Below are 24,963 nucleotides of genomic sequence, written 5' to 3' on the forward strand. Positions count from 1 at the left end.
TCATTCTTATCTCCCAATAATTAAGGATCAGATTACAAACTTGGGTGATAGCGGTAGCCTAAAGAACATCCCGCCTAAAGAACATCCCTGCCACGCAGACTAATTCTTACCTCATTTTAATCTTTAATTACATTTACTGTACAGGTGCAAAATATGAATAAAGTTTAACAGACTTGTAGCTCAAGACTACATGAACTGAAGATTATGCTTCTGGTATGAAGTATAAGCCTTTGCATCACAGCTAATAGTACAAGTCTGCTCACATCAGCATCAACAGGTAAATCACTTGTTTGCTTAATATGTATGTGGTACAGAATCTTCTGTTAAACAACCCCACTCTAATTAAGATACCATGTTTGCTAGGCTAGCAGGTTTTAGACTTGGATAAAATGCAGTGTTTCAAGTATGTTTAAAGTTAGGTCAAGAAAAGAAGTCTAATTACAACAGGAGTCACAATTTTGGTTATTTTTCTTTTAATCATTTTTTTGAGAAGATGTACAGATAAAGGCAGACACAGTGACTTTTCTAAGAGTTAAAAATCTATATAGGTACAACACCGTAACAACTGTACAGCCCATCAGTAACTGCAAGCATATTGTATCCTTAACTACAGCATGCCTATGCCTTCCTGTGTGGCAGAACAGAGCTGGAAAGCTCCGTTTCAGGAACATTGGCTAATAATGGTTTCTCACAAATGGGGGACTATCTTAGGGAGCATGAGCCTGATTTTTAGAAGTACCCAGTATTCACTCCTATGTCAAATTCTCTTCTTTCTCCTAGTGTAAACTAGAGAACAAATTCGTATGACAACACTCAAGATGACTTCATCACATATAGCTACACTCTAAGAGAGTGCAGTTAAAGCTGTTTCACTTCTTTTACAGAAGTGCAGACCCTTTTATTAAAAGGAATACTTCTCTTTCCAAATGGTGGATCATCTCCCCATCTTTACCACAAATGCTTTTATATACTTGTTGAAAACAGGATTATAGAATAGATTATAGCATAATATCCTATAGCAGATTATAGGATGTAGTTTTCTCACCTAGTGTAGTATGGATACATGTTTATGTAAGATCACAGCCTACTTTTACTAACTTGGAGAGATTTTCAGTTTCAAGTATTTTGATTGTCCATATTCATAAACATTGCATATGCATTTTATCACACAGTATAACAACAACAAAAGGGTTCCTCAACAAATCCCCTCTGCTAACATTGCCTTAAGCTGTAACAAACAATTCAGTGCTGCAAACATTCACTGCAGCGAAAGAAAAAAGAATTCCTTCTTCTCACTGTATCTCTAGCCTCTTGCGCTTATGATGCCCTTCAGCAAGTCTATGGGCAATGGAAAGATGATGGTGGAGTTCTTTTCTGCAGCAATGGTGGTCAAAGTTTGCAAGTAACGCAGCTGAAGAGCAGCAGGTGACTCTGTGATAACCATGGATGCCTCTTTCAGGGCCCTGGAAGCATTCATTTCACCCTCAGCTGCAATTACCTAGAAATGGAATTAATTAAATGGAATTATGACACAATGATAAACTATAAGTTTGTCAGATGACTTCAGCCTTAAGTCATAAATAAAAGATATAGCTTATCACTTTGATCAAGTGACCTCCCCTTACTGTCTTCTTTCATTGGTTCTGCCTTTTCTCTCCCTTAGATATAAGCTACTTCTGTTTGCCTTCAAGGCCCTGTATGCCTCTTTTCCATTCCATTTACAAAAATTGGCAGTGTTAAGTCTTGAAAATGCAACACGTTGAATTTGGTGTATTTTCAGAAAATCCCTGCTTTTGTGCTTCTTTCAACACAGCCTCCTAAAAAAAGAAGGTACTCCCCATACATCTCTCCGAAAAGGGCTTGATGGATGAATGGTGTGGTTCTTTACTGGGGAAATACCTTTTTATTCCCTCATTATTTTTTAAATACGTGCTCATCAGGAACAGATATGTGGCCGTGCATTTCTTCACAAGCAAGGCTCTTCTGCATTGGGACGATATATTCTGAATATTTGTAAAGGACAGCTAGATAGTGAATAGCACTTTTAACAGGTAAGTTATTGAAGTTATTGGTGCATGTCAGTGCTCAAAATTGTTCTGTTTAAGATGTGATCTAGGAATGTAATAAAGAATTGGAATTCTGCGTTTTTAAATGATAGCCGCAAGTTCAACATGAAACTGAACAAGCACTTAACAAATCCACACAAATCCTACCCTGCATTCCTAGTTGCCACAAACCACTTTTGCAGAGAATCTGCACTTTCCAAAATACCACATTAAGTTATCTATGAAGGAAATAAATAAATAAATAAAAGTATTGATGTTATTACCTTAGCTCTTGCCTCCCGCGCAGCTTCTGCTTCTGCAGCCATTGCTCTCTGCAGCTGTACAGGTAATTTCACATCCTTGATCTCCACACGTTCCACCTTAATGCCCCAATCATTTGTTGCGTCATCAAGCGTAACCTATTTAAAGCATGACAATTAACTTAAGCCATCTAATTGGCTGCAAACAAATGTCCAAATTTGAAGAAAGACTATCAAACCACATGAACTGAAGAATGAGAATTCCTGGACTGTCTATTTAATGATTTTAGTATTTATGGTATGCTTTGATAACTGTAAAAGCATAACTGTTGTAAACAACTACTTAAAGGACAGCTTTATGAAAGGAATTTAAAAGCTTTATGAAAGGAAGTCTGTGGTGTAATTTCCTTCAACAGTAGAGTATAACAATCCAGAAAATGCTTCCTCTCATGAATTCCTCATTCCCGTTTATTAGCCCCACTGGTCCATTTTTTTTGTACTCACTCATTTGTGTTTGACTGACTGCCATCCCAATAGCTGTGGATAGGGTTTTGCCTAAAGCTCCAAATCAAAACTTGACTTATCACTTATAAGGTTAAGAAAAAAAAAAAGTCCCGACATGTAAGTTATCCATGGGATTACTGTATAACTGATTGGGTAACTGATTGCTTAGATAAAGTTCCTCATACCTGCATGCTGTGTGCAATTTCTTCACGATCAGAGAGAATCTGAGAGAGATTTTTGGTCCCCAGAACATTCCTCAAGGTAGTCTGTGCTAGAAGACGCGTGGCTGAGCCGGCATTTGTGACATTTGCTACAGCAAGGACAGCGTCCTGAACTCTGTAATAAACCACTCCGTCTACATTAACTGTCACAGAGTCCTTGGTCAAGATCTAAAAAGCAACGAGAGAAGCATGTAATAATTAAGCATACACTTATTGAACATAATGTTAATTACATATTTATTTTACTGGGTAAATGCCTAGTTTTTTCCAGGGTAAAGCAATTATCATAAAAACCACAGGTCTTATACATGTATGGTACATATAAACATGTCTACATACCGATGCACAAACCTTCCTGCACAGCTCTTTCAAGCTAAGACTAAATATGGTACTGGAACACTCCTCACTGAAAAATTAATTCCATTAATTTTCCCTTTACATTTTTTCAAAGTCAATTCTCCAAACTCACAGAGGGATTTACAACTCGTAAGAAACAAACAAAAAAATATCGAGGAATAATTTGCATCAAAACATGTGCTTTTAGCTAGGCAATTTTAGCCTGTTATGCTGAAACTAACAATGTATCATATCTAGGTGGGAAAAAAAAAAGTAAACAAAAAAACAACCCAAAAACACCCCATTTCAGTGAGGCTTATAATATCAAATGTATAAAAGTGGCAGATTGTAGAGGAACACAAGAGGTATGCATAATGTAGGACCAAGCTAACAGGCTCTAAGAACATTAGCAATCCAAAAGTTATTTTGTTTAAATGCAGAGATAAAAATACAGGACCATTCCATTCAAAAAGTGTTCAAGTACTCTAGTTAAGACCACACCCTAGAAACATTTTTGAGAGGGGCTCATTTTATGTTTCTGTACAGGGAACAATAGGCCAATAAGTATCATTGCAAATACAGGATATATGAGATCTTTACTTGTATTTAACTTCAGTCACAAGACTGAAGATTTAGCAGGCACATTTGTGCAGGTGTGTCAGCTTATAAAACAAGGGCAAAACAGGCAACCTGTTTAAAAAGCAGGTGAGGGAAGAGGAAGTGTATTTCAGCTGTACTTTTGAAAGAAGAGCACAAATGAGTTTTCCATTCTACAGGTGTGACTGCAGCTGAAGGCAATTCAGGGATCATTCCATAGGAACAGCCAAGAACAGAGACTCTTAACACCGCAGTGACCGTGTAAGTTAGTTTATTGAATTGCAAAAGCTTTGTGAATGAAAGATGTCAGTGTATCACAAAGCCCAGAGAAACAAAGGGCCACACCCATGAGATATTTTAGAAAACACTGTAAGGTTTGACTGAATTATGTCTAGCTACTTAAAAAATTGGTTTTGCTTATCCAAAAGCAATACATTTCAGCTGCATGGCTGTCAGCCTTACTTCTACATTTCATTAGAAATGTTTTTATCTAGCAGTTCATTTTCCTTCTTGGAGGTGCTTCTGATTGAAATGCCACCTTACACTACTAAATTATAAGTGGTGATACGTGTTGATTTCTAGAAAAGTTGTAGAGAAAAATCAGACTTGTGAACATCCTCAGAGCTAGATTCAAGTGATTTACTGAATTTAGCACCTGCATGTTAAATAAAAGATGTACTTGCACAGATAAAGACAGATATTCCTGACAGTTTAAAAGAGGGTAAGTGACTGAAGAAGCTATTGTTAATATTAATTATATTTTAGTTTAGTTATAAAGATACTGAAATAATGCACATGACCATGAGAAGAGGTGTTCTAATTCTGTGTTAGAAGATTAGGATCTTATTATTTGACAAGAGTGGGGAGTGAGATACTTAACCTTCAAGAGTTTTGTGCTTCCACAATCTATGTTAGCAGGCTTTTCATAATAGCATGTGAAAACAAAGAATGAGTAGTGTGGACAGAACTCAAGTACAAATAAAAATATATTTTTGCTTTCACCTACTGAAAACAAGCAAACCTGAACCTCCAAACATAATTTAATCAAGTCAAAAGAAAAACCGTAGAACTTCACTAATGGTACATCTGCAGTTGCAAGCACATTATGCCTGCCATTGATTAGGTTTCTACCAATTACCCTTTCGAGTATGCTATGACAGCTGCCATCTGTCTAAATCTACAACTAATGATGAGCAATAAACTGGCTGGCAAACACGACAGGAAACAGATGCACTAGACAGGTTGCGTCAAGTATCTTTGTCTTGCAAAACATACCAGATACATAGAGGATACAGTTATAACAGAAACACACAATTGTTCGATGACATTTTTAGAAGGCTAGTTTTTTGTTCTTTTGCTATCTGTTGGCATCACTTAGTTCAGCTAGGTCGCTACTACTGAGAGATTCTGCTACGAGATTAAGATGTCCAAGTAAAAACAAGCAAGTAATGACAAGAAACTTTTTGTACTTTAAAGCCTCCAAACTGGAAGATACCAGACGACATTAGGTGTAGTCACCTTCATATGTTCCTGCATGTAGCAGGACATGGAAGCAGCGCATACACAAAACCCATGTAAGAGAGTGGACCATCACCTTAAGTTTCTATTATTAGCTTTTGGCAATATTTTCATGCCATTATTTTAGCTTCTTCATACAACTAGTTTAATTGGCAAGGAAAAGATCACTGCTTCTTTTGGAAATTGTTCAGATTTTACAGAAATGACTAGAGAATGCTGCGTGAAGTCTAGCACTCCTGATTCTAAACCTCTCCCATTCTAGCTCTTAGGCAGTATTAAGTTATCTTATTTGCTCCTTAGAGGACAGCATAACTTGTTTTCTTTCAGGGATCTTCTCTCATGGCCTTTAGTAATACCACTCAACATGTATTCGTCACAATACATTTTCCTTGTACAAATAGAAGCAAGAAATCTACATGACAACTACATGCTACCCAATACTGACAGGGCAAAAGGAAAAACAAAGGAAAAACACTTTAGCAGATACAAAGGCAATTGCAAACTTACCTCTTGGGGTGGAATATCAAAGGAGATGGTCCTCATATCAACTTTGATGAAGCTGTCTGTGCAGGGCAGGGCAAAAAACAAACCTGTACAAAAAAATCCATCAGACAGGATGCAAAAATGGGTCATTAAAATAGATGGCACTAGCTACAGAAATAAGCTTCAGTCCAGCCACTGTAGCTGTACAGCCCTCTTCATAATGAGCTCAGCAGCATGTTCACTGGTGGCTTTCATGCCAGGATAAGATTTTAAGAAAAGTATGCTGAGAAGCTTTAATTTATTCAGCTCTAACTTATTTAGAGAGCTTTAACAACAACAAAATCACCAAACACCAACCCAACCCAAAAAATAAACAAAAAACAAAAGAACTGCTAAGAGCTACTTTTCAAACCTTGTCCTACATAGTTACTTGTGGGGCCTAAAATTATCAACCTCCTTTTGTTCTGGTGGGTCACTATTTCTTCAACATTACAGCACTATGAAAATATCCCAAAATCTAGATTAAAATGAAGGGAGAAGTTATTGCCCCTTTTAATCACTTTGAACATCAGGAGCAATAGCTGAAAAACACATTCTTTCTCATGAGAATTTTTAATATGCACAGAAAACTTTTCAAAATTAACATATAGTTTAATTGCTTCTATTTCTTTTTAAGAATGATATGGCTTTCAACCCATTTTGGCTTTAACTGAAATGCAAAACTTTTGTTTTTAAAATGGCACACTTGATGCCGCTATTCCTCACTTTCTATTCTGTGCTTTTAATTCTACCTGAAGACCATGCATTAACTAAGGAGATCTGGGTAAGGCTCACAGATAATTAGCTTACTACCTTCCCCATATAGATAACGTATCTTGCCACTGAAGTTACAAAATGCTTGAGAAACCCATTCAGAAGCCTAACTCCATGTCTCCAGACAGCTATTATTTTGCCAATGACTCAATTAGCACAAATATTAAGAATGCTCTCCAGGACATACCCGGTCCCTTTGCTCCGCCTCTGATGCGTCCAAGTCGGAAGATGATGGCTCGCTCATATTCCTTTACAACCTGTAATAAATAGTTGGATATCATGCAAGAGTTTCCAAAAGCTGCATCACGAATTACAAACCAAATATACAGCAACCTAAGACAGTCTTAAGTCTCTTATCTAATACGCATCGCATTTCATTTCTATACTGGCTGCTTTTGAGAGTTTTAGCCTAACCCTTACTTTTAAAAAGCAAACAGAAAAAGGAACAATGAGAAAAATGTTCCAGAAGAAATATTCTTCAGACTATAGCACCACCTGTCAATAGCAGAAGCAACAACACTTCATCTGGGCAAGACCAAGCACTGAAAGCAGCCATCGGAAATATCCTGGCAACAAGAAAACAAAGCGCAGTAGATGTGATCCAGCAGAGATTTTCCAATTCTAATTCTGATGGGGTATATTGGGAAAAACAAAGCAGGAGTTATTCTCTCAGGTCTGGAAACATCAAGCTCGAGGTGTTCACAATGACACATTCTCTAAGAATCTGTCATGTACACACATGCATATATATGCACATATTTATATACTTCATATGTACACACATACATATATAGAGATCTTAATACTAAAACAAACAAAAACAAAAAATAAAAACAACAAATAAACAAACAAAACAACAATCCTCCAAGATTAACTATGAGTTCTTACAAATTATTTTGATATCCCAACTAGCTTATGTACAAATGACAACTGGGTAGACAGTAAAGATGCCCATGCAAAAATCATTTTGACTAAACACTGTAATAGCACTTTTCTCTTTGATCTGAAGATTAACATACAGAAACATTTCTGCTATAGTCCAAGAGAGAATAGATTCACTTGTGTTTAAAATAAATATGATAGTGAACAATAATAACCACTGGGAAGCACCTGTACTGCTTAAAGTTTTAATCCAGCTTAGCAGTGAAAAATTTTACCTTGATGCACATCCAGATCGATATGGGAAATGTAGCAAGAATTAAAATATAAGAAATTATCACCAGAATCCATCCACACACACCAAGGCCAGCATTGGATTGATCTGGAAGAAAAGAGCAGAAATTTTCAGAGTTTTAAAACAAAGAATGCTTGTTAAGGAGAGCACCTACACTGGGATATTTACTTTGAACAGTCCTTGAATAAGTCACTGCTAACATTACTCTTACTGCCAAACTCATTAGGTTTAGATCAAGCCAAATTAAAAGGCAAATTCTGCTTTTGTTTGCACTGCTCTCAAGTTGCACAAGGTAGCAGAGGACAGGATGTGCTTCAAGTCACATTCATGCAGAATTAAGTATGCACTTTCACACCCACACCTGGAGCTAACAGATTTCAATACAAGCTTTCAAATGCTTCCTTCTTCCTCAGCATTCTCTAGCAGAATGACATACAGGCAGCAGTAGAAATCCTGTTCCTTTAGGAGCTAAAGAAGTCAGAGCAACACTTGCTTCATAATGAGTGAGCTTGAAATACCCTGTGGCCCGTCTAGCAATAGGACATTTAAAATTTGGTTTATATTCCAATTGTCATAGATGCAGATCTGAGAAAACCTGCACTCTCAGTATTGCTTGATCTAGGAAGTAGCATAAGAGGTAGTGAAAGACTACCTGACTGTAAAATAAGGTCTCTGTAAAAAATTTCTTGTCCAAAGACTCCTATTGCTTAGAAAATAGACACGCTAGTGCTCTGTCAGGAATGACACCGACTGAAGGTATTTCTAGAAACACCAAACAAGAGCTAGTGGTATCAAATACTATACAGCTAAAAAAAGCAACGTGCCACGATTTGTTGTCAAGCATTCATGAAGCGATAGGAAGTTTCCCTTCCTGCCAGTTAAAACTCCCAACAGGCTGCCAGGAGCCCACTGCCAAGCGGGGACATCCCAGGGTGAAACACACAACGATCACATTCCTGCTAGAGATACTGACATCCATCCTTCTCACCCCAGCTGCTAAAAAGCCAAAGGTATGCTGCCAAAAAAATCCCTGCAAAGCTCAGAAACACACAGCTCACATTTAGATAAAAGAAAGTTGCTTTGGGGTCACTCTTCCCAATTTTGCTGAACTGTAAATACACCTTTACAGTGCTACAGATATGTGATCATTATCCTAACTTGATCAACACCACAAAAGGCGTGGAGTAATTACCTACCTCACTGCATTCAGCAGCTTGCTTAGCACAGAAATTCAATTAATGAGCCTGCAAGTTTCTGTTTAGTTCTACCTGGTATTATACAATAAATTCTGCCCTGTACTCACCAGAAACAATTATAATTCCATTTTTACAACAAAACTTGCCAATGGTAAGAAATAAGTAAGTCTCCAAGTCTCTACCCTAACAGAGATTCTGGGCAGAACCCATTTTGTTATAAAGCAAAATCTTGACTTTGAAAAATTCTAACAACTCCAGGTACGGGCATAAGCACTTTGTGGTGCCCACAATTGAATTCAGCCTTGAATGAAGAGGGAAGTGAGACAGATGAGTCATTAGATAACCCTGAATGCAAATAATAGCAAATGCTTTGCAAATTCAGATCCGCAACACTTGACTGAAGTCACAGAAGTCATCAAAATAATTGGGAACCGATATAAAAGTTTCCATTCCTCTTTTTCCCAGATTGTGAGCCTTTCTGCCATTGAGCCTTTCAAGTAAGACAGAATACGGAAGCGGTGGAAAGTAACTGTTGTCTCACGTGGTATCTTCAACTCGACAAAGTTACTCAGACCTGAAGGCCATTGGTATCTTATCCCTTTCACATGCCAGTGTAATAACCCTCAGGGAGGCATGTCATGTTGTGTGTCACTTTAAAGTTCCTCTGTGGAAAGTTACCTAAAGATACTGCCCTGCAATTTCCTGTTACGTAATGGAAATTCCAGCTTAAAGGAGTCATTTCCAGGTCTTCTGAGGAAGCCACAGAAATGCATTACCTGGAATACTTCACACCCATATGTACTGTATAGGTAGCTGTTGGCATTAAGCAACATCTATAAACTCACTACTGCAGGGAAAATTACCTCTTGCTTTGCAACAAGGTGTTAGCTAACCTAAAACCATAAAAAGCCCACACTGATTAAAGAGGAAAAGTTTCCTTTTCTCTTTCATTTGCTAATTTTCATAAACCTAAAGGAGCCAAGGATCCTGCTTCAGTTCTACTCTACAGCTTACCATCAAAGCTTCACTGCACCAATTATCTGCTCATACTTGAACCACACCGCTAAAAGAAGTATTTGTACATTTGCTTCCCTGATGAACCCAAAGGTGGAAGTTACAACTCAAGTAATGTACAATTTCAAGATCTCAAGTAAGCACATTTTATTGAGCAAAAATTATTGTCCAATCATCCAGTATATTTCACAACATGTGAAATGCTGTCTCGTGAAAAACCATATGAAATACAGGAAGCGTGTTTGGAATCCATGCAATGAGCTTATTATTGCAATTCTTGAACATCTCATGCATGGAATTTGGATAACTTCAGCAACTGGCCACTTGTCAGCTGCTCTCAGTCAGGCCCATCAACACAGCACTCTACATAGCAGCAAGTTCAACAGCACCAAAATGAGACTGACAGGGACAATGCAGGTGGAACGCACAGCCTCAGATGCACCTCTTGTGCATGATGCATATCCCTGATCACCCAACCTACTGAAAAAAAAAAAAAAGATTTTGCACAACACAAAGTGCTGGCTTACAGCAGACTTCCTCCCAGCCCTCCTTCACTTTTTGCTTTCACCCATTCCATACGGGCACCCTTCAGTGGAGATAAAATGTGTCTTTGTTTTGGCAGGCAGTGACAAGCAACAGCTCGGGGAGATGCTCTTTTCATAAAATGTCTGCAAAACAACTACAGAACTACTGAAGACAGACTTGCAGTGTATTTTGCGATCTCGAGGCAAAGCAACAATAAAAAGGCCTGTCTAATTTCCTAGCTGCATCTGTAGAATTCAAGATCAGCAAAAGAGAGCTAGAATGAGAAATAAGGAAAATTGGTTCTGTACTGGGAGTTCTGCTTGGGAACACTAAAGAACTGGGTTCTGCTTCTTGACAGATCCCCATGTGAGATTTCTGATACTGTTATATGATTAAACTCATAAAGGGGAGATGCAATTTACTCCTTCCAAGGGGAAAAAACAAACAAACAAACAAAAAAAACCACCTTATTTAACATCACACAGTCCTTTTTTTTTTTTTTCTTTTTTTTTTAATTTCCAGTGACTTTAGCTTCTCAACTTCTCTTCTTTGCTGCTTGATTCTCCCAAGTGCTGAGTTACACGCCCCACAGCTTCAGTTCAAATGTTATCCACTTTTTCCGGACTCTAACAATAGTCTTGCTCTTTTGTTATCAAGAAACTCTAAACTCAGACATGAATTTTATCAAAGAATCCTATTTGTGGACAGTCTGCAATAAATTATGTATCTTTAGGAAATAAACCACAAGGGAAAAAAAAAAAAAGAAAAACATCTTAATTGAATTAGCCTTGGACCCCTTTAAGGCTGACTGGAACAGTTACTGCTGCTGTATCCAGGAATCATCACTTGACTCATCAAACAGTATTAGCAATTTATTACAAACAATTAGTTCCAGGAACTGAGATGAAAGGGCGAAGTTCTCCTATGACCGCTTTAGGTGTGGCATGCCCTTCACTGGAGATCTATTCCCTTCTGCAGAGCCTGAGCACACACAAATGGAACAAAGGCATCCCTGTCCAATTGCAAGAATGTGTACAACTGCGTTGTCCAGGGAGGTGGGGGAGTCCCTGGGGTGTTTAAGGAAAGGTTGGACCTGTTGCTTAGGGACGTGGTCTAGTGGGTGATAGCGAGGCAGGGGGACAGTTGGACCTGAGGTCTTTTCCAACCTTAATGATTTTATGACTCCCAGGTGCTGTGGTGGGAAAGGACCTTCCTCCACAGCCGAGCAAGCACCACCAGACACAACAGAACACACACAGGGCTTGGAGCACCAGATGGGCACTTCCACTTTCACGCTGCTGCTCTGAAATCCAGGGCAGTACGAGAATGACTCAGTACTGTTATTGCGTGACAGTTATTCCAGGATTTGCTAATTAGCAAACAACAACTACTGCTTTCAATGAGAACTAATCATTTTTTTTTTCAAAGCATTTCAAAGCTTTTTACATGGGAAACAGCCAAAATCATCATGTCTCGTTAACCGAAATTACGTCTATTGCCTACTTGCTCTGTAGATACTTTATCATGACAAAAATAACTGCTGGCCAGCCTCAGCCTCCAGAACAACGCAGCACACCACAGAAGAAACACTGGCAGCAAGGCAGGGAAGGGCTGGCAGAGCCCAGATGAGACTGGGGTCAGAGCAAGTGCTGCTTGGTATCCTAACCAATGTAGCTATGGGATGAAATGCGAGGCCTCGGCATGGATACGAGAATAAAACGTGTGCCATGAGGCACCGGGCCACAGAAATCTACGGGTATTTATACACCATGGTCTGCCTAGCCAAAGCCCTTGTACACAGGGGGATCTCACACATGTGCTTCCTTCTCCAGTTGCAGCTGACAAAAGTTAAATTAAGTCACCCCTCTTCAGCAGTATGAACATAACAGGAAAACGCTCCAGCTTTCGGTGAGAGAAAAACCACCAGCTGCATCATTTGAGCGCATCACCCGCGAGGCAACATCCTCTAGCACACCGACACCTGACCGTGCCACAAAAACGCTATGGTTCGGGTTTTTTTTTTTTTTTTTTTTTTTTTTTTTTTTTTTACTGAAGGGAAAGTTGAATGCAGCGCAGAGGGTTTACTAACGGGGTAAACAAGCCGTCCCCCGGCCCTCTGGGGCTCCTCGGGGACCGCGGCTCCCCTCCCGTGTGCCCGCTCCGCTTCGCGTCTCAGCGGCCGGAGCCCCGCTGAGGGGAGCCGGGAGCGGGAGGGCGCGGGGCCGCCCGGGCTGAGGGGAGCGGGGGCTGCCCCGGGGGCGGCGAGGCTCTTCTGAGCCGCTAACTTCGCTCTGCGAACTTCGCTCAGCGACAAACGGGAAAGAAAGAAAGAAAGAAAGAAAGAAAAGTAAAATAATAATTAAAAATAAAAACGAAGCAGATAAACCGAAAGGGGGCCGTGCTCCCCTCCCACCGCCCCGCCGTTACCTCGATGTCGCAGCGCCTTAGGCACCGACCCCATCTCGCAGTCCGCCATGGCTGCTGCCGCCTCTCCTCAGCCCGGCCCGCCCTGTGCTGGGGGTGGCCGCCACCTGGGTGGGGCCGCGGCGCGGGCGGTGGCAGCCGTTGGGCCGCGCGCTGCCGCCTCAGCGCCGCTCCCCGGTGCTGTGAGGAGCCGGGGGGCACCGACCCCAACCCCCGAGCCTCGGTTCACCCCGCCCGCCCCTCACAGGCAGGGAGAGGGGGAATTGAGGTGTGAGGAAGGGGGTGAACGGCCCCCGGAGGCACGGAGGGGAGGCAGGGGTGTGAGGGACGAGGGCCAGAGGCAGGGGGTGTCCTGAGGAAAAGGGGGAGTCCTGAGGGGTGGTCGCTGTGGGGGGAGGAAGGTTTGAGCCCGGCCTCGCGTTCAGGTTGAGGTGGGAATGGGAGCCTCTGGTTCCTAGTGGGTAAAGGTGGGTCTCGTGTGAGAGGATGAGTTGGGAGTAGTGTGCAAATTCATGGGTTTTTGCTTTTATCCACTCCTTTTAAGGAGTTATGCGCTGGTGCATTCTGTGCCTCCTTCTGAGGCCCAGCTAAAGCGTGTGTCCAAAATGAGGGGGGAATTGAAACACTCCTAAAGAAAATAACCATTTCTGAGAAATACACCTCAAGTTTCAGGTATTACTGCGGTTCTGACCTGTGTCAGGACACTGACAGTTTCCCAACCTATTGCAGGACACTGGTGGAGAGTTTGGAGCTTGAGTCCCCTTTCTGAAGACACCAAAGCTGTGATCCCCGCTGTTGTCCCACAAGGCTCATCCCACAGGAACAAGGTGTGTGTAGAAACACGTTGTTACACATATGGTCTTACACACCAGTTGCAACAATAATATTATAAGGAAGATGAGGGTGTCAGCATTTTTCTCTCTCTCGTTTGCTGACCGTTGGGTCTTCTGGCAAATAGATTGCTTAGAATGCCTCAGAATGATAAAGAAGGAAGGATGAGTTTGAAATGGGAGGAACAAGTTCTGTGAAATCACAGAGCAGATGAGCTTTGGTGAACTCTTGTCACCAATGCCAAATTTGGCACTAGAAAAGTCTAAGCTAGTGCCAACAACAAGATCAGTGCTTTTAAAATTAATATGAATTGAGCATTAAAAAAATGTGTCCTTCTTGATTTACTTAATTTCAGCAAAGAAAAGGAAGCATCTGTTAATTTGCCCTATCATTAAACTAAAAAGTCTGCAAATAAAAGGCCTTTTATCCTACATGAAGCTGGTAACCTTGCTTCATTTGAAGCTCCAATATCTCAGCAACATGTTGTGTACTTATGTACAAATTTATGTTGGCATTTTGCTCAAAAAAGAGAAAGCCTTCTGTCTAATTTTAAATACGCTCTCATTCCATTTCTTTTGCTGTCTTAAGACGTTTGCCAAGAAAGTTTGAAAAAACACAGGGTGGTGGTGGGCTGATACTGTTCTGTGGTTTGTTACTGCCATCTACTGTTTTTTGCTGTGTGCTTCACACGGTATTTAATGCAATTTAATTAGTCTTTCCGTAAATACTGAAGTAAAGAAAAGGATACAGGATTACTGACAGGTAGGTAGTAACTCATAAGTGCACACAACAGTGAGATGAGTTAAATTAGATGCGTTCTGTGGGCAATGAAGTCATGTGAAATACTATCAGACAAAGCCTGAGAAGAAAAATATGAAAAAATACAACCTTTACCTAATAATAGCATCTGAATGTCTTCTATCCTCCTTGTAATTTTTGTTTCGATAAATAAAGGAATTAGGGGATTTGATTTTTGTTTGGCTAGAAGACAACAGTGGAGTTGAAAATGGATTTATTAATCTTTAGGCTTTATGAAGAGAAAAACTTCATTGGATTTTGCCTTTATCATTTCTGTGAGTAATTTTGATTTCAAACACAGAAGTTCCAGTCAATAATAATTCCTCAGTATCATTCTGTTCATTTACATCATCTTTCCTTGAATTCTAAGGTATCTGTAGACTGTTAATTAAACCATTTGTGTGAGGTGTGCCAGCCTTGGAAACTCCAGTTCTTTGTCTTGTGTGGGCAATAGCTGCAGCGTTCTATTAGCCTTCAAAAGGGAAATATGGTACACAAACATACTGATTGTAGACTGAGGTGTTTGTAAATGTGATTTTTGCTTTCTTAAGGTGCAAAAACTGAGTGGTTTACAAAGCGACCTGTAGATGTCAGCAAGATACTAACCACAACTGCTGCCAATGGTAGTCTTTTTGAAGCATGCATTCAGTGTCTTGATTTTTGTCATCCCGGGCTTTTTTTTTTTTTTATTAAAAAGAAACTTCCTTATAGAAATGCATTAGTCCATAACCATTATGAAATCATATCAGAGGCTTTTCCCTTAAGTGTCCTTGTGACCTTAAAGAGATGCTGGATGTGGAATGTTTAATTTACAAACCCCATTTGGAGCTGCTCATACTATGCAGAATTTTATGGGAAAACTTACTTAAATGCTTGCTCTTCTAAGCTCATGAAGTGTTGTGTCGTCAGCTAACCACAGGGATTACACATAACAATTTGGTAATGAGGTGTGTTTTTGTGCCTTTTTTGCTGTGTTTATTCCCCGTTTGCAATACATTTGTAGGGACACTTACAGGTGTTGTTTTCCATTGCCGTTTATCATTCAGAGTTTTTAGGAGTGAACTTAATGTTAAGTATGTTAGGACATTGACTGTATACTTAGTTGCATATGTGTTTAAATACTCTGTTGAATTTTGAATTGGAGCTAGGTCTCTGGAGGACTTCCGTTTTACTTCATGTAATATATTTGCAGTAAGTCTGACTACATATGCTTTAGTTTTATTCTGAAGAACATTAGTTTGAATCAATTTCTCCTAAAACATCTAAAACTAAGCAAAACCACAATACTAATTCAGCAACATTTCCCACGTTGTAGAAGTCTGTGTTTCATTTAGTTGCCTATTCTTATATCATGGGATTATTTGTTTTCCGTGGAAACAGAACATTCATATGCTGGAATCAATAATCCCAAAATAGGAATCTGTTAAAATCAGATTTCTTTAAACAGAATAATTTTTCCCACGTTAAACAACACATTGTCTAAAATATCCTCAAGTCTGGGAGGTTAATTATCATTATGTTGTTTACACTTACAGAATATATATAAAAGAACGCTCAGAGCAAAACTTGTCCTGAGGGAATCGCAGAATTGTTAAGGTTGGAAAAGGCCTCCAAGATCATCTGGTCCAACCGTCCCCCTCTCACCAATGTCACCCACTAAGCCATGTCCCCAGGCACCATGTCCAGCCTTTCCTTAACACCCCCAGGGATGGGGACTCCACCACCTCCCTGGGCAGCCCATCCCGATGCCTGACTGCTCTTTCTGAGCAGAAATGTCTCCTCATTTCCAGCCTGAACCTCCCCTGGTGCAACTTGAGGCCATTCCCTCTAGTCCTATCGCTAGTTACCTGTGAGAAGAGGCTGACCCCCAGCTCCCCACCCCTTCCTTTCAGGCAGTTGCAGAGAGCAATGAGGTCTCCCCTGAGCCTCCTCTTCTCCAGACCAAACACCCCCAGTTCCCTCAGCCGCTCCTCACGGGACTTGTGTCCCAGGCCCCTCACTAGCCTCGTAGCCCTTCTCTGGCCATGCTCCAGGGCCTCGATGTCCTTGTTCTGAGGGGCCCAAAGCTGAACACAGCACTCGAGGTGCAGCCTCACCAGAGCAGAGCACAGGAGGGCGATCACCTCCCTGCTCCTGCTGGCTGCACTACTCCTGACACCACCAGGATGCTGTTGGCCTTTTTGGCCACCTGGGCACACTGCTGGCTGGTGTGCAGGCAAGCATCGACCAGCACCCCTGGATCCTTTTCCTCTGCACAGCTTTCCAGCCGCTCTGCCCCCAGCCTGTAGTGCTGCATGGGGTTGTTGTGGCCAAAGTCATAGCATACAAAGGAAGGATGAGGTTTGTCTTGGTGTTAATGTGTTGTAATGGGAAGAGGAGCAGGCTGCAGCAGGCTCTCTGCACTTGTTTTGCTGCTGGCAACATCTGAGCTTTGAATGATACATAAGACAGTATGCATAGTATTATTTCTGATGTAGCATGCTTTCATTGTTAAAATATAAAGAAAATTTGATCAGCAAATTATTTAACTGCCGAACTATCTACAAGCATTATAAATATTTCAGAATTCTAACAAATCCTACAAAAATATATCCCTTTAAGTTCTCATATACATGTACATCCCATTAAGGGATATTAGGATCCACAAATACAAATCCAAAGGAGTCAAATTGTCTTTGCTGATGATATTTGCACTAAGATAATATCCTGAATTTTTTGATGTTCTGGAGCATTTTTTATGGTTCATAGTGGTTGAGGCCTGAGTTTTTGCGACTTGCTGGCAGTTTCACATCTCATGTCCTGGCCCTGGAGCCTGGTTAGAGCAGGCTGTTGCTCCTCACACCTCACTTCTCTCATTCTTCATCCTGATGCTGTGCACAGAGGGATGTAGGAGCCAGCTTTGGTGTTGTGCTGAACTTCCCTTTCAGAAGGAACTATCAGCAGGAAAAAAAAAAAAAAAAACAAAAAAACAAAGAAAAAATGATGTAACAGTTGGTTTTAACGTTAAAAAAAAAGTCCAGCTCCACATTTTCTTATTGTACTGAATGAATATATTTTAAAGCAAGTAAGAGACATTGAAATTTCCCAGTGCTCTCAGATAAGTTTCTTGTGAAACCTTTTTCCTATTCCCTGTGCCATTTCATATGCTAGTCGTGTGTGCAAAAGGTTTTACTTGTCATTTCTGGTCTTACCCAGAATTCAGCTGGCGAGCCAGTGCTCTTTTTGAATTTTCAGTATAATGATTTCTTTGCTTTTGTAGGTTTTGCAAAAGAAAATTCGTGTTTAACAAAACAGAAAAAGCCTTAGGTAATAGGAGAAAAAAAGACCACTAGAACAAGTTGAAGTCATCAAGGTGCCCTTAAAGGAGCAGTGGAATGTCAGTTTAGTCTTCAAGAAACCCAGCCTCAGAAGAAATCGTCCTGTAGTGTGTCACTGAAATTACAAGTTTGTCTCGCAGTCGGATGGCCTGGAGGTGTTGGCACTTGTAGCTACTGCATTACTAGAATTTAGGAGCAGAGCTGCATTTCCAAGGAACTGGCATTCCTGAAAGAGTTACTTGCAGAATAAGAGAAGATGGTGTTACTGAAAAAAAGGATATTCGTGTTGCACGTTTCAGTCTATTTAATATATATATTTAGTAGTTCTGTATTTTAAAATAGAATAACTGTAAGATACTGAAAAGATTTCAGGACAAATCTTAATCTGCTGACAAAAGCAGCAAAGCCTCCAAGGACTTCTGTTGCAAATGCATTTCTGACAGCAGTGATTCAACTGTATGGGATTCGTAAATGAACTGACAGAAACGTTAAGGAAACAGAGCTAAACATTTATAGTACTTCACTCGGTGTTCACACCGAAAGTGACTCTGAGCAGAGGGTCAGTGGCAGGAGGATTTGGTGAGTAGTGTTAGCCGGGTTGACAGACTGCATGCCAGTGCAGGTGGCCGTAGTTTCGTACAAGCACCCTGTACTTGTGGGCTTTTGTAGAAGGAAACCTGTGACAACAGCACGCAATACGGGGTTTTTGGAAAACTTAGGTCATCAGTTTTACATCTTTTTTTTAAACACAGCATCATTCGTCTTCGGATTTTTTCATATATAAATATATATTTTAATACAAAATAAGATCATGTCAGAATATTCATAAAATGTCCCAGACCTGCGCTCATCATGTGCATTGCATCATTTTTTCCATAGCCAGGGTTCGTGTGAGGCTCAAGCATCTATAACAACCTTTTTGATACAAGATTTTAAGTCAGATGGGACTTGACTGACATTCAGAGATTTCCACAGATTACCAAAAAATATTATTTTTCTGGTTACTCTCATGTCCCTGGCAGCTGTTTTTCTCTTCCCTTTTTTATTTTCTTTTACAAGGCTTTTATTTAGCAAGGCAGATCCGTGCCTCAGATTCACACTGCAATTAGAAATAGTCATGCAGGTTTCCACAAATAAAAGCTTATCATCTCACCAGAACAGCGGTGACATAGTTCAGATACTATCCTTAGGCTCCGGGGAACATAAATTTCGAGGTCTCAGTCTAGATGTGAGCGAGTGAAGTCAGTGCCCTTCTTCCCTTTCCATATTGCTCCTCCACCTCAGACATGCCCTGTAATGCTGAAGTTGAACGCGAGGAGCTCGCTGCGACTGAGCCATGGCTGAGCTGTGTCTGACTGTACTTCCTTTACTTAAAGTAAGCACAAAGGCCTGGAAGAGCATTAAATATAAAAGATCTAATTGATATTTTTGAAAATGTAGTATTAAGTAAAGCTGAAAGTTTATGAACAGGTTTGATAGAGACCCGTGAGACCCATGATGTGTTTCTATGGAAACTACGGTTTAAGGTTTTTATCTGATGAGATTCTAAAAAGAGAACAATCTGTCTCTTTTCTGATTTGGGTAGTCAAAGTATAAATACAGCAAAATCAATCGCTAAGTGGTCTTTGGAAAGATAGCTAATGAAGCGCATCAGGATGAGAACTGCTGTGTAAATGTAAGGTGACATTTCTGTCTTAATTATTGCCGTTAATTATGTGATTTTTGGGACAGATTGCTGATGAGAAGCTGCAGCTTAGCAGTCAAAATATTTGTGCATGTTTCCATTCAGTTGCTGTTGTTGAATTATGCGATTATCTGTACTTGGTCTGAATGTGAGAGTGTAACACCCTGCTCGCGGTCGCTCATGGGTTGTGGGAATCTCTGGGGTGCATCTCTGCTGGTTCCCAGCCCTGGCTCCTCGTGTTTCTGCTTTCCAGTGCTGGGACTGGCCTGGGCCCGGGCTCTTCTGTGGTGGTGGCTGGGCTGAGTGGCACCTCGTATTCCTCGTGGCGTCAGTCAGACAGGCTGGTCGGAGCTGAGGGCTGTGATTCACCAAGGCGTTGTGCTATTTCTGTCCATGCTTCTCGTATGCACTTTGATTTTACTTTCTTAATCAGCACAGATCAGTTCACAGCCACCGAATTCATTACGTACAATCTATTCATCCCCCCTTTCTACCAGGGCTTTCGTAATTCACGACGGAGACTGATCCTCACTTAATCAAGTTTTCACCCAAAGTCAGCGGCACCTCATGCCAGCAGTGATTAATTCCTTCACAGTTCCGCAGGCCATACAAATAGCTTCATTAGGAAAGTAGCATATGGTCACGTGGAGAACTGGCTGAAGCTGAGACGTTTCCGTCTTTGATAGTCTTCTAATATCGAGTGCGAATGAAATAACATACCTATTTGTGCTCTCATTGTAATGAAGACAAATACTGAACTGAGGGTATTTGAATACTGATCTGTAGGGTCTCGATGCTCTAACACAGAAGGAATCGTTCCCTTCTGCATGGTGGGGGTTTCGTACATAGCAACAGATGGCTGGAACAAAAGCCCTGAGACTCAGTTCTTACCTTTTGTGTGTGTTGCTCCTTCTGTATGTATTGTAAACTCTCAGTAGAGCTAAGGTGTCTGTAGAGGTTATATTAGTGGAATAAATAAATTTGGAATACAGTGTAGGTATGCAGAAAATAGCCCGTTTTACTGAATCATATAAACATAAGCAAATTATTAAACAACTTGACCCAAAATGTAAGGGAAACTTTTTTTAAAAAAGCATAAATGAACTTACATTTTTTCAGCCTCAAATTAAAATAGGAAATAACATATTATACCAAAAAAAAAAAAAAAAAAGCAAATGGAGTACTTGGAATTTTAGAAAAACCCTTCTTGAGATTTGAAGATTGTTGTTACAAATCTAGAACGATGTGGATGGTTTAGGGAGGCACTCTGAAAGCCTCCGTGTCTGTGATTTGTCATTGGTTTTCGGGAGGTAATTAAAGCCACTGTTGTATTCGCAGTTCAGTTCTGGAGTAGCTTAGCCTGATTAGGAACTCACCTTAGCCCTTAGTTTCACAATAAATACAGATTCTTCCCTGACTTGATGCTTAAATCTAAGAGTAATACAGAAAACAGTAGGAGCTGGTTTTCAGTTTAAAGACTTCTTTTTTGCCACCTCCTCACAGAACTCGGAGGTGCCTGTGTTACCTTTCCTCTTGCTTTGGCTCTTCATCTTTTATTGAGCTGCGTTTCACGTTTGCTGTTCTTTTCCTGTGGGTGATATATGCAATATTGTTTCACAAATATGTGGAAAATGATGCAGAGAGCACTGTTCCCTACAGCAGCTGCCAGGCAACCCTGAAGTTCAGAATTTTTTATTCTGACACAACTTCTTGATATTGGAAGCAAAATGTTTATGCTTAGACGAGTCTGACTTGCTACTGTAAACTTACTGGGTGCAATACACCAGGCATTTGGAGCTACAGAACAATATAAAAGAATTAATTAATTAGTCTGTAGATAATTTTAAAGATCATGACAGTGGTTTATTGGGAGAAAAATTTACTGTTTCCATTGTACAAAAGCAGCCAGAAATAGGCTGGAGCCAGCAGTTAAACAATGTCTGTGAAATAAGGACGTTGCATTAGCTCTGTGAGACTGCTTAAGCTAACCGACTGAAATTATCTCTGGGACAGATCCACCATTCAAAAGGAAGAAGCAAACCCACACGAGTATCGTCCATTCCTGGCTTTCATGATTCCACCCTCAGTTGACTACTGTATGCCTTCTCCCCAGAATTTAGGATACCTGTCCTGGATTCTGGAAAGTTAAATTGCTGGCAGGGGGCTCGAACATGATTAATTACCACAATGAGAAATTTGAAGAGATTTTTTTTTCTTCCCTGAGTTATAATGTGATTGCCGATACAGAGAGTTTAACCAGTAAAACATCCCATATGTTTGTGAAGGTACCAAGGGCCTCAAGTAATTCTTGAGAAAGAAGAAAGCAAGGAGCCAGAGTAGAAAGCAGGCACAAGCTCCCAAACCTTAATCTGTGCAGAGTTTCTCTGCTAAATCTTTCTCTGCAATTAGCATCTCTGACATGTTAAGACAGAGGAAGAAATCTACCAAGTGAGGCAGTTGCTTTTCAAAAGTAATTTGCTCAATTACTTCTGCCAAATCAGTTAAGAAACTCAATAGACCAGAAGCGGAGGTCATGAATTATTTCACGGGTGCTGGAGGAAGCATGAAGGCAAATGTAAAGGTGCAGCAAGGGGTGAAATGGATAGCTGAGGTATAGTGTGAGGTTACATTTCATTGCCGTGCAGAGAGAAACAAACCTGCACAAGGATACGTCCTGTCACAGGATGCAAATCTGTTGATAGAAGAGAAGCGAGATTCCTGACATTTGTAGGAAGCAGACTTATTTTTTAAAGAGAGTTTTAGAATTAGGCAATAAAGGCTTTCCTTTCTTGTACTTCTGTGTGCTTTTTAGCTCTGCTGTGAAAGAGGAACCAGTGCCAGATTGCTTTATAAAAAAAAAAAAAAGGTTACTGGAAGTCAGATTTAAATGACTGGAAGCAAGGAGATAAAGGGTTAAAGAAGGATTTTACATTGATTTCAGACACCTACTATGAATTACTGACAAGGTTGTATTAAGCATATGTTTTAACTCTCCCCCATGCTTTACACCTGGCAGCTCAGACCTTGCCTTTTGATGCAGGGTACAGCTCCTTAGCAGCTAAATCTCCTGTGTTCACCTCAGCATGGTGTAGGAATGGTATCTGCGCCATCAGGACGGTTAACTGCAAGTCCTGAGTGTGCTGAAGTTGCGACAGTAATTCCAAATATATTGCGTGCAGTGTTTTATAGCAGAACAGGAGAGTTGTAACAAAATGTTTATCCCATGGAGCCAGCAAAACATTATTAGAAAGAAAATAGAAATGATTAAACTGCCATGGCCTCTGTCTGACTTGGTTGACAAGATCTCATTGGCCAGAAGGTTAGATAAATGTGATGACTATGTTTAAATTACTAGATATGAGGATAAAGGAACTTATTAAGGGAAATTGATGTACACAGTGAATCTCTCTAATAAAGCACTGCTTCTGGAAGCCCTAACACAAACTTTCTTTGGAGCTGTCAAGTTGGCTCTTTAGTCAAGGACTTTCATTGCTTGCCTCTGTGCAGTGTTTGTTGGGCAGCTGATTATGTGATAACAGAACAGCTTCCAGGATGCTATGTGAAATAAATATTTTACTCTTATTTCTACTGTTTCAGCAGGACAATTTAATATTGATTACATTTGTTCTTACTAGTTGTAGCTACAGTAATGTGAGGAGGCCCCAAGAAGCTATACGCTAGTGAGATTTTGTCTGGAAGTTCTGTTAAAGATATATTGCTTTGTCTGATTCCCTGCTGGCCTGACTTGTGCCATTTTCTGAGACTTATTTAGAGGAAGCTTTTTATTATTATTATTGTGTTTGATTATTACTGTTAATTATTTCACTTACAGCAACAAAAGTTGGTCTTTGCATTTATAGCATGAGAGAGGCTTGGTGTGTACATAAATCGGAATGATCTGACTTGAGTGCCATTTTGGCATCTCGTTTTTATCTTTGGGTTGAGCTAGATGAATTGGGAGCAATTATTTTGTCTGTAATATGCAGTGCAGATGTTCCTGGAAAGTGGCTGTTTCTCTGTGTATGATCGCTTTCCTTGCATTTCGCTTACAGCATTTCCCATATTCTGTGTGGGCAAGGCTACTGAAACTACAGAAATTGGAAACTGAGCTAACAATAAGTCCATTAAATTTCTCATTGTTTGGACCCTACTGATATTCCACATTTTTGTTCTGTTTTGATGCCTTGTATCTAGGAAGTGGACATTGGTTTGCACGTCTCTTCTTATACAGCAGCTGAAGCTGTTATTTCCTCCTAAGCCTGCAATCTATTTCCTAAATGACTATTTTTGTTTATGGAGCCAATTTGCAAAAGACTTTAGGTCTTGTTCTTTATTAAGTTGTTGGTAAAACTCCCTCTGCCTCTGGTTAGAACGGAGTCAGCACTGACAATGGGTGAAATACCACTGCTTGCCTCTCCTTTCATCTACGGGACTTTGTCTTCCTAATGGGTTGCAAGCTTTCTCAGCAGAAATTGTCTAGCATTTGGAAGGGATTTATGTTTCCATTTCCTGTTGCATAGATTTCTTCTTTGACTTTTTCATGTAGGTTAAAAATATGCTGGAACCCTGTGCACAGAGATGCCTTTTACACTGAAGTAATTAAAGTCGTGCCAGTGTTTCCACTATAAACTGCATTTCTCAAGGTTTTATTACCCAGCTTCAGTGGTTCATTCTTGTAAACAAGATGTACACTCAGACACAAATTGTTTTGAAATGTGTTTTAAATGTCCATTTGCACATTTTTTGAGCTATAAAAAAAAAAAGGGGAGAGACCTGAACAGTCAGCTGACTTTTGGTTGTCATAAATCAGAGAGAAATATGAAATGGGGCAGTTTGTACCTAATGAGCCTCACTGCTAATGCGTGTCATTGTCATTGGCTTAATATTTGTTTCTACTGCGATTGCAGAGAAAGATAAAAATGAGGGATGTTTCAGATAGACTTTCAGCCTTTGTACCTCTTCTGGCAGTATGTGTACCAGGATGTACTTTAAAGTAACCTATGACTTTCAGCCCCCCAGCATACTGAATATCCCTGTCTGATACATATTTTCCAGTTCAGATTTTACAACTTGTATTTTTTGCTTTGCTTATAGTGTATCTGAATCATGGGTATGCACCATCGAATTTTCAAACTACTTCAAGCAGTCTGCAGAACGCCTAATGATCCTCACCCAAGGTTAAATATACGAACTTCCTAGTTAGTGCACTGCTTAGAAGCAACA

At 40.2% G+C, this 24,963-nt stretch overlaps 2 protein-coding genes across 2 annotated transcripts in view; one reads left to right on the forward strand and one right to left on the reverse strand.

The window, feature by feature from the left end:
* Nucleotides 1-450: 450 nt before the first annotated feature.
* Nucleotides 451-13,274, reverse strand: STOM (stomatin). The gene is made up of 7 exons (XM_027470783.3): nucleotides 13,114-13,274; nucleotides 7,935-8,038; nucleotides 6,965-7,034; nucleotides 5,989-6,071; nucleotides 2,995-3,198; nucleotides 2,330-2,464; nucleotides 451-1,498 (listed from the first exon to the last, which is right to left on the reverse strand). Exons 1-7 carry the CDS (start codon nucleotides 13,160-13,162, stop codon nucleotides 1,304-1,306), a joined length of 840 nt encoding a protein of 279 aa, XP_027326584.2. The 5' UTR covers nucleotides 13,163-13,274; the 3' UTR covers nucleotides 451-1,303.
* The window catches only part of DAB2IP (DAB2 interacting protein), a 210,444-nt gene continuing 198,724 nt past the window's right edge, over nucleotides 13,244-24,963 (forward strand). The window contains exons 1-2 of the mRNA XM_027470777.3: nucleotides 13,244-13,378; nucleotides 13,840-13,937. The gene's annotated coding sequence lies outside the window, so the exon portion shown is untranslated. The remainder of the gene's footprint in view (nucleotides 13,379-13,839; nucleotides 13,938-24,963) is intronic.

The sequence above is a fragment of the Anas platyrhynchos genome, chromosome 18 (genome assembly GCF_047663525.1).
Source record: "Anas platyrhynchos isolate ZD024472 breed Pekin duck chromosome 18, IASCAAS_PekinDuck_T2T, whole genome shotgun sequence".
NCBI lineage: Eukaryota > Metazoa > Chordata > Aves > Anseriformes > Anatidae > Anas > Anas platyrhynchos.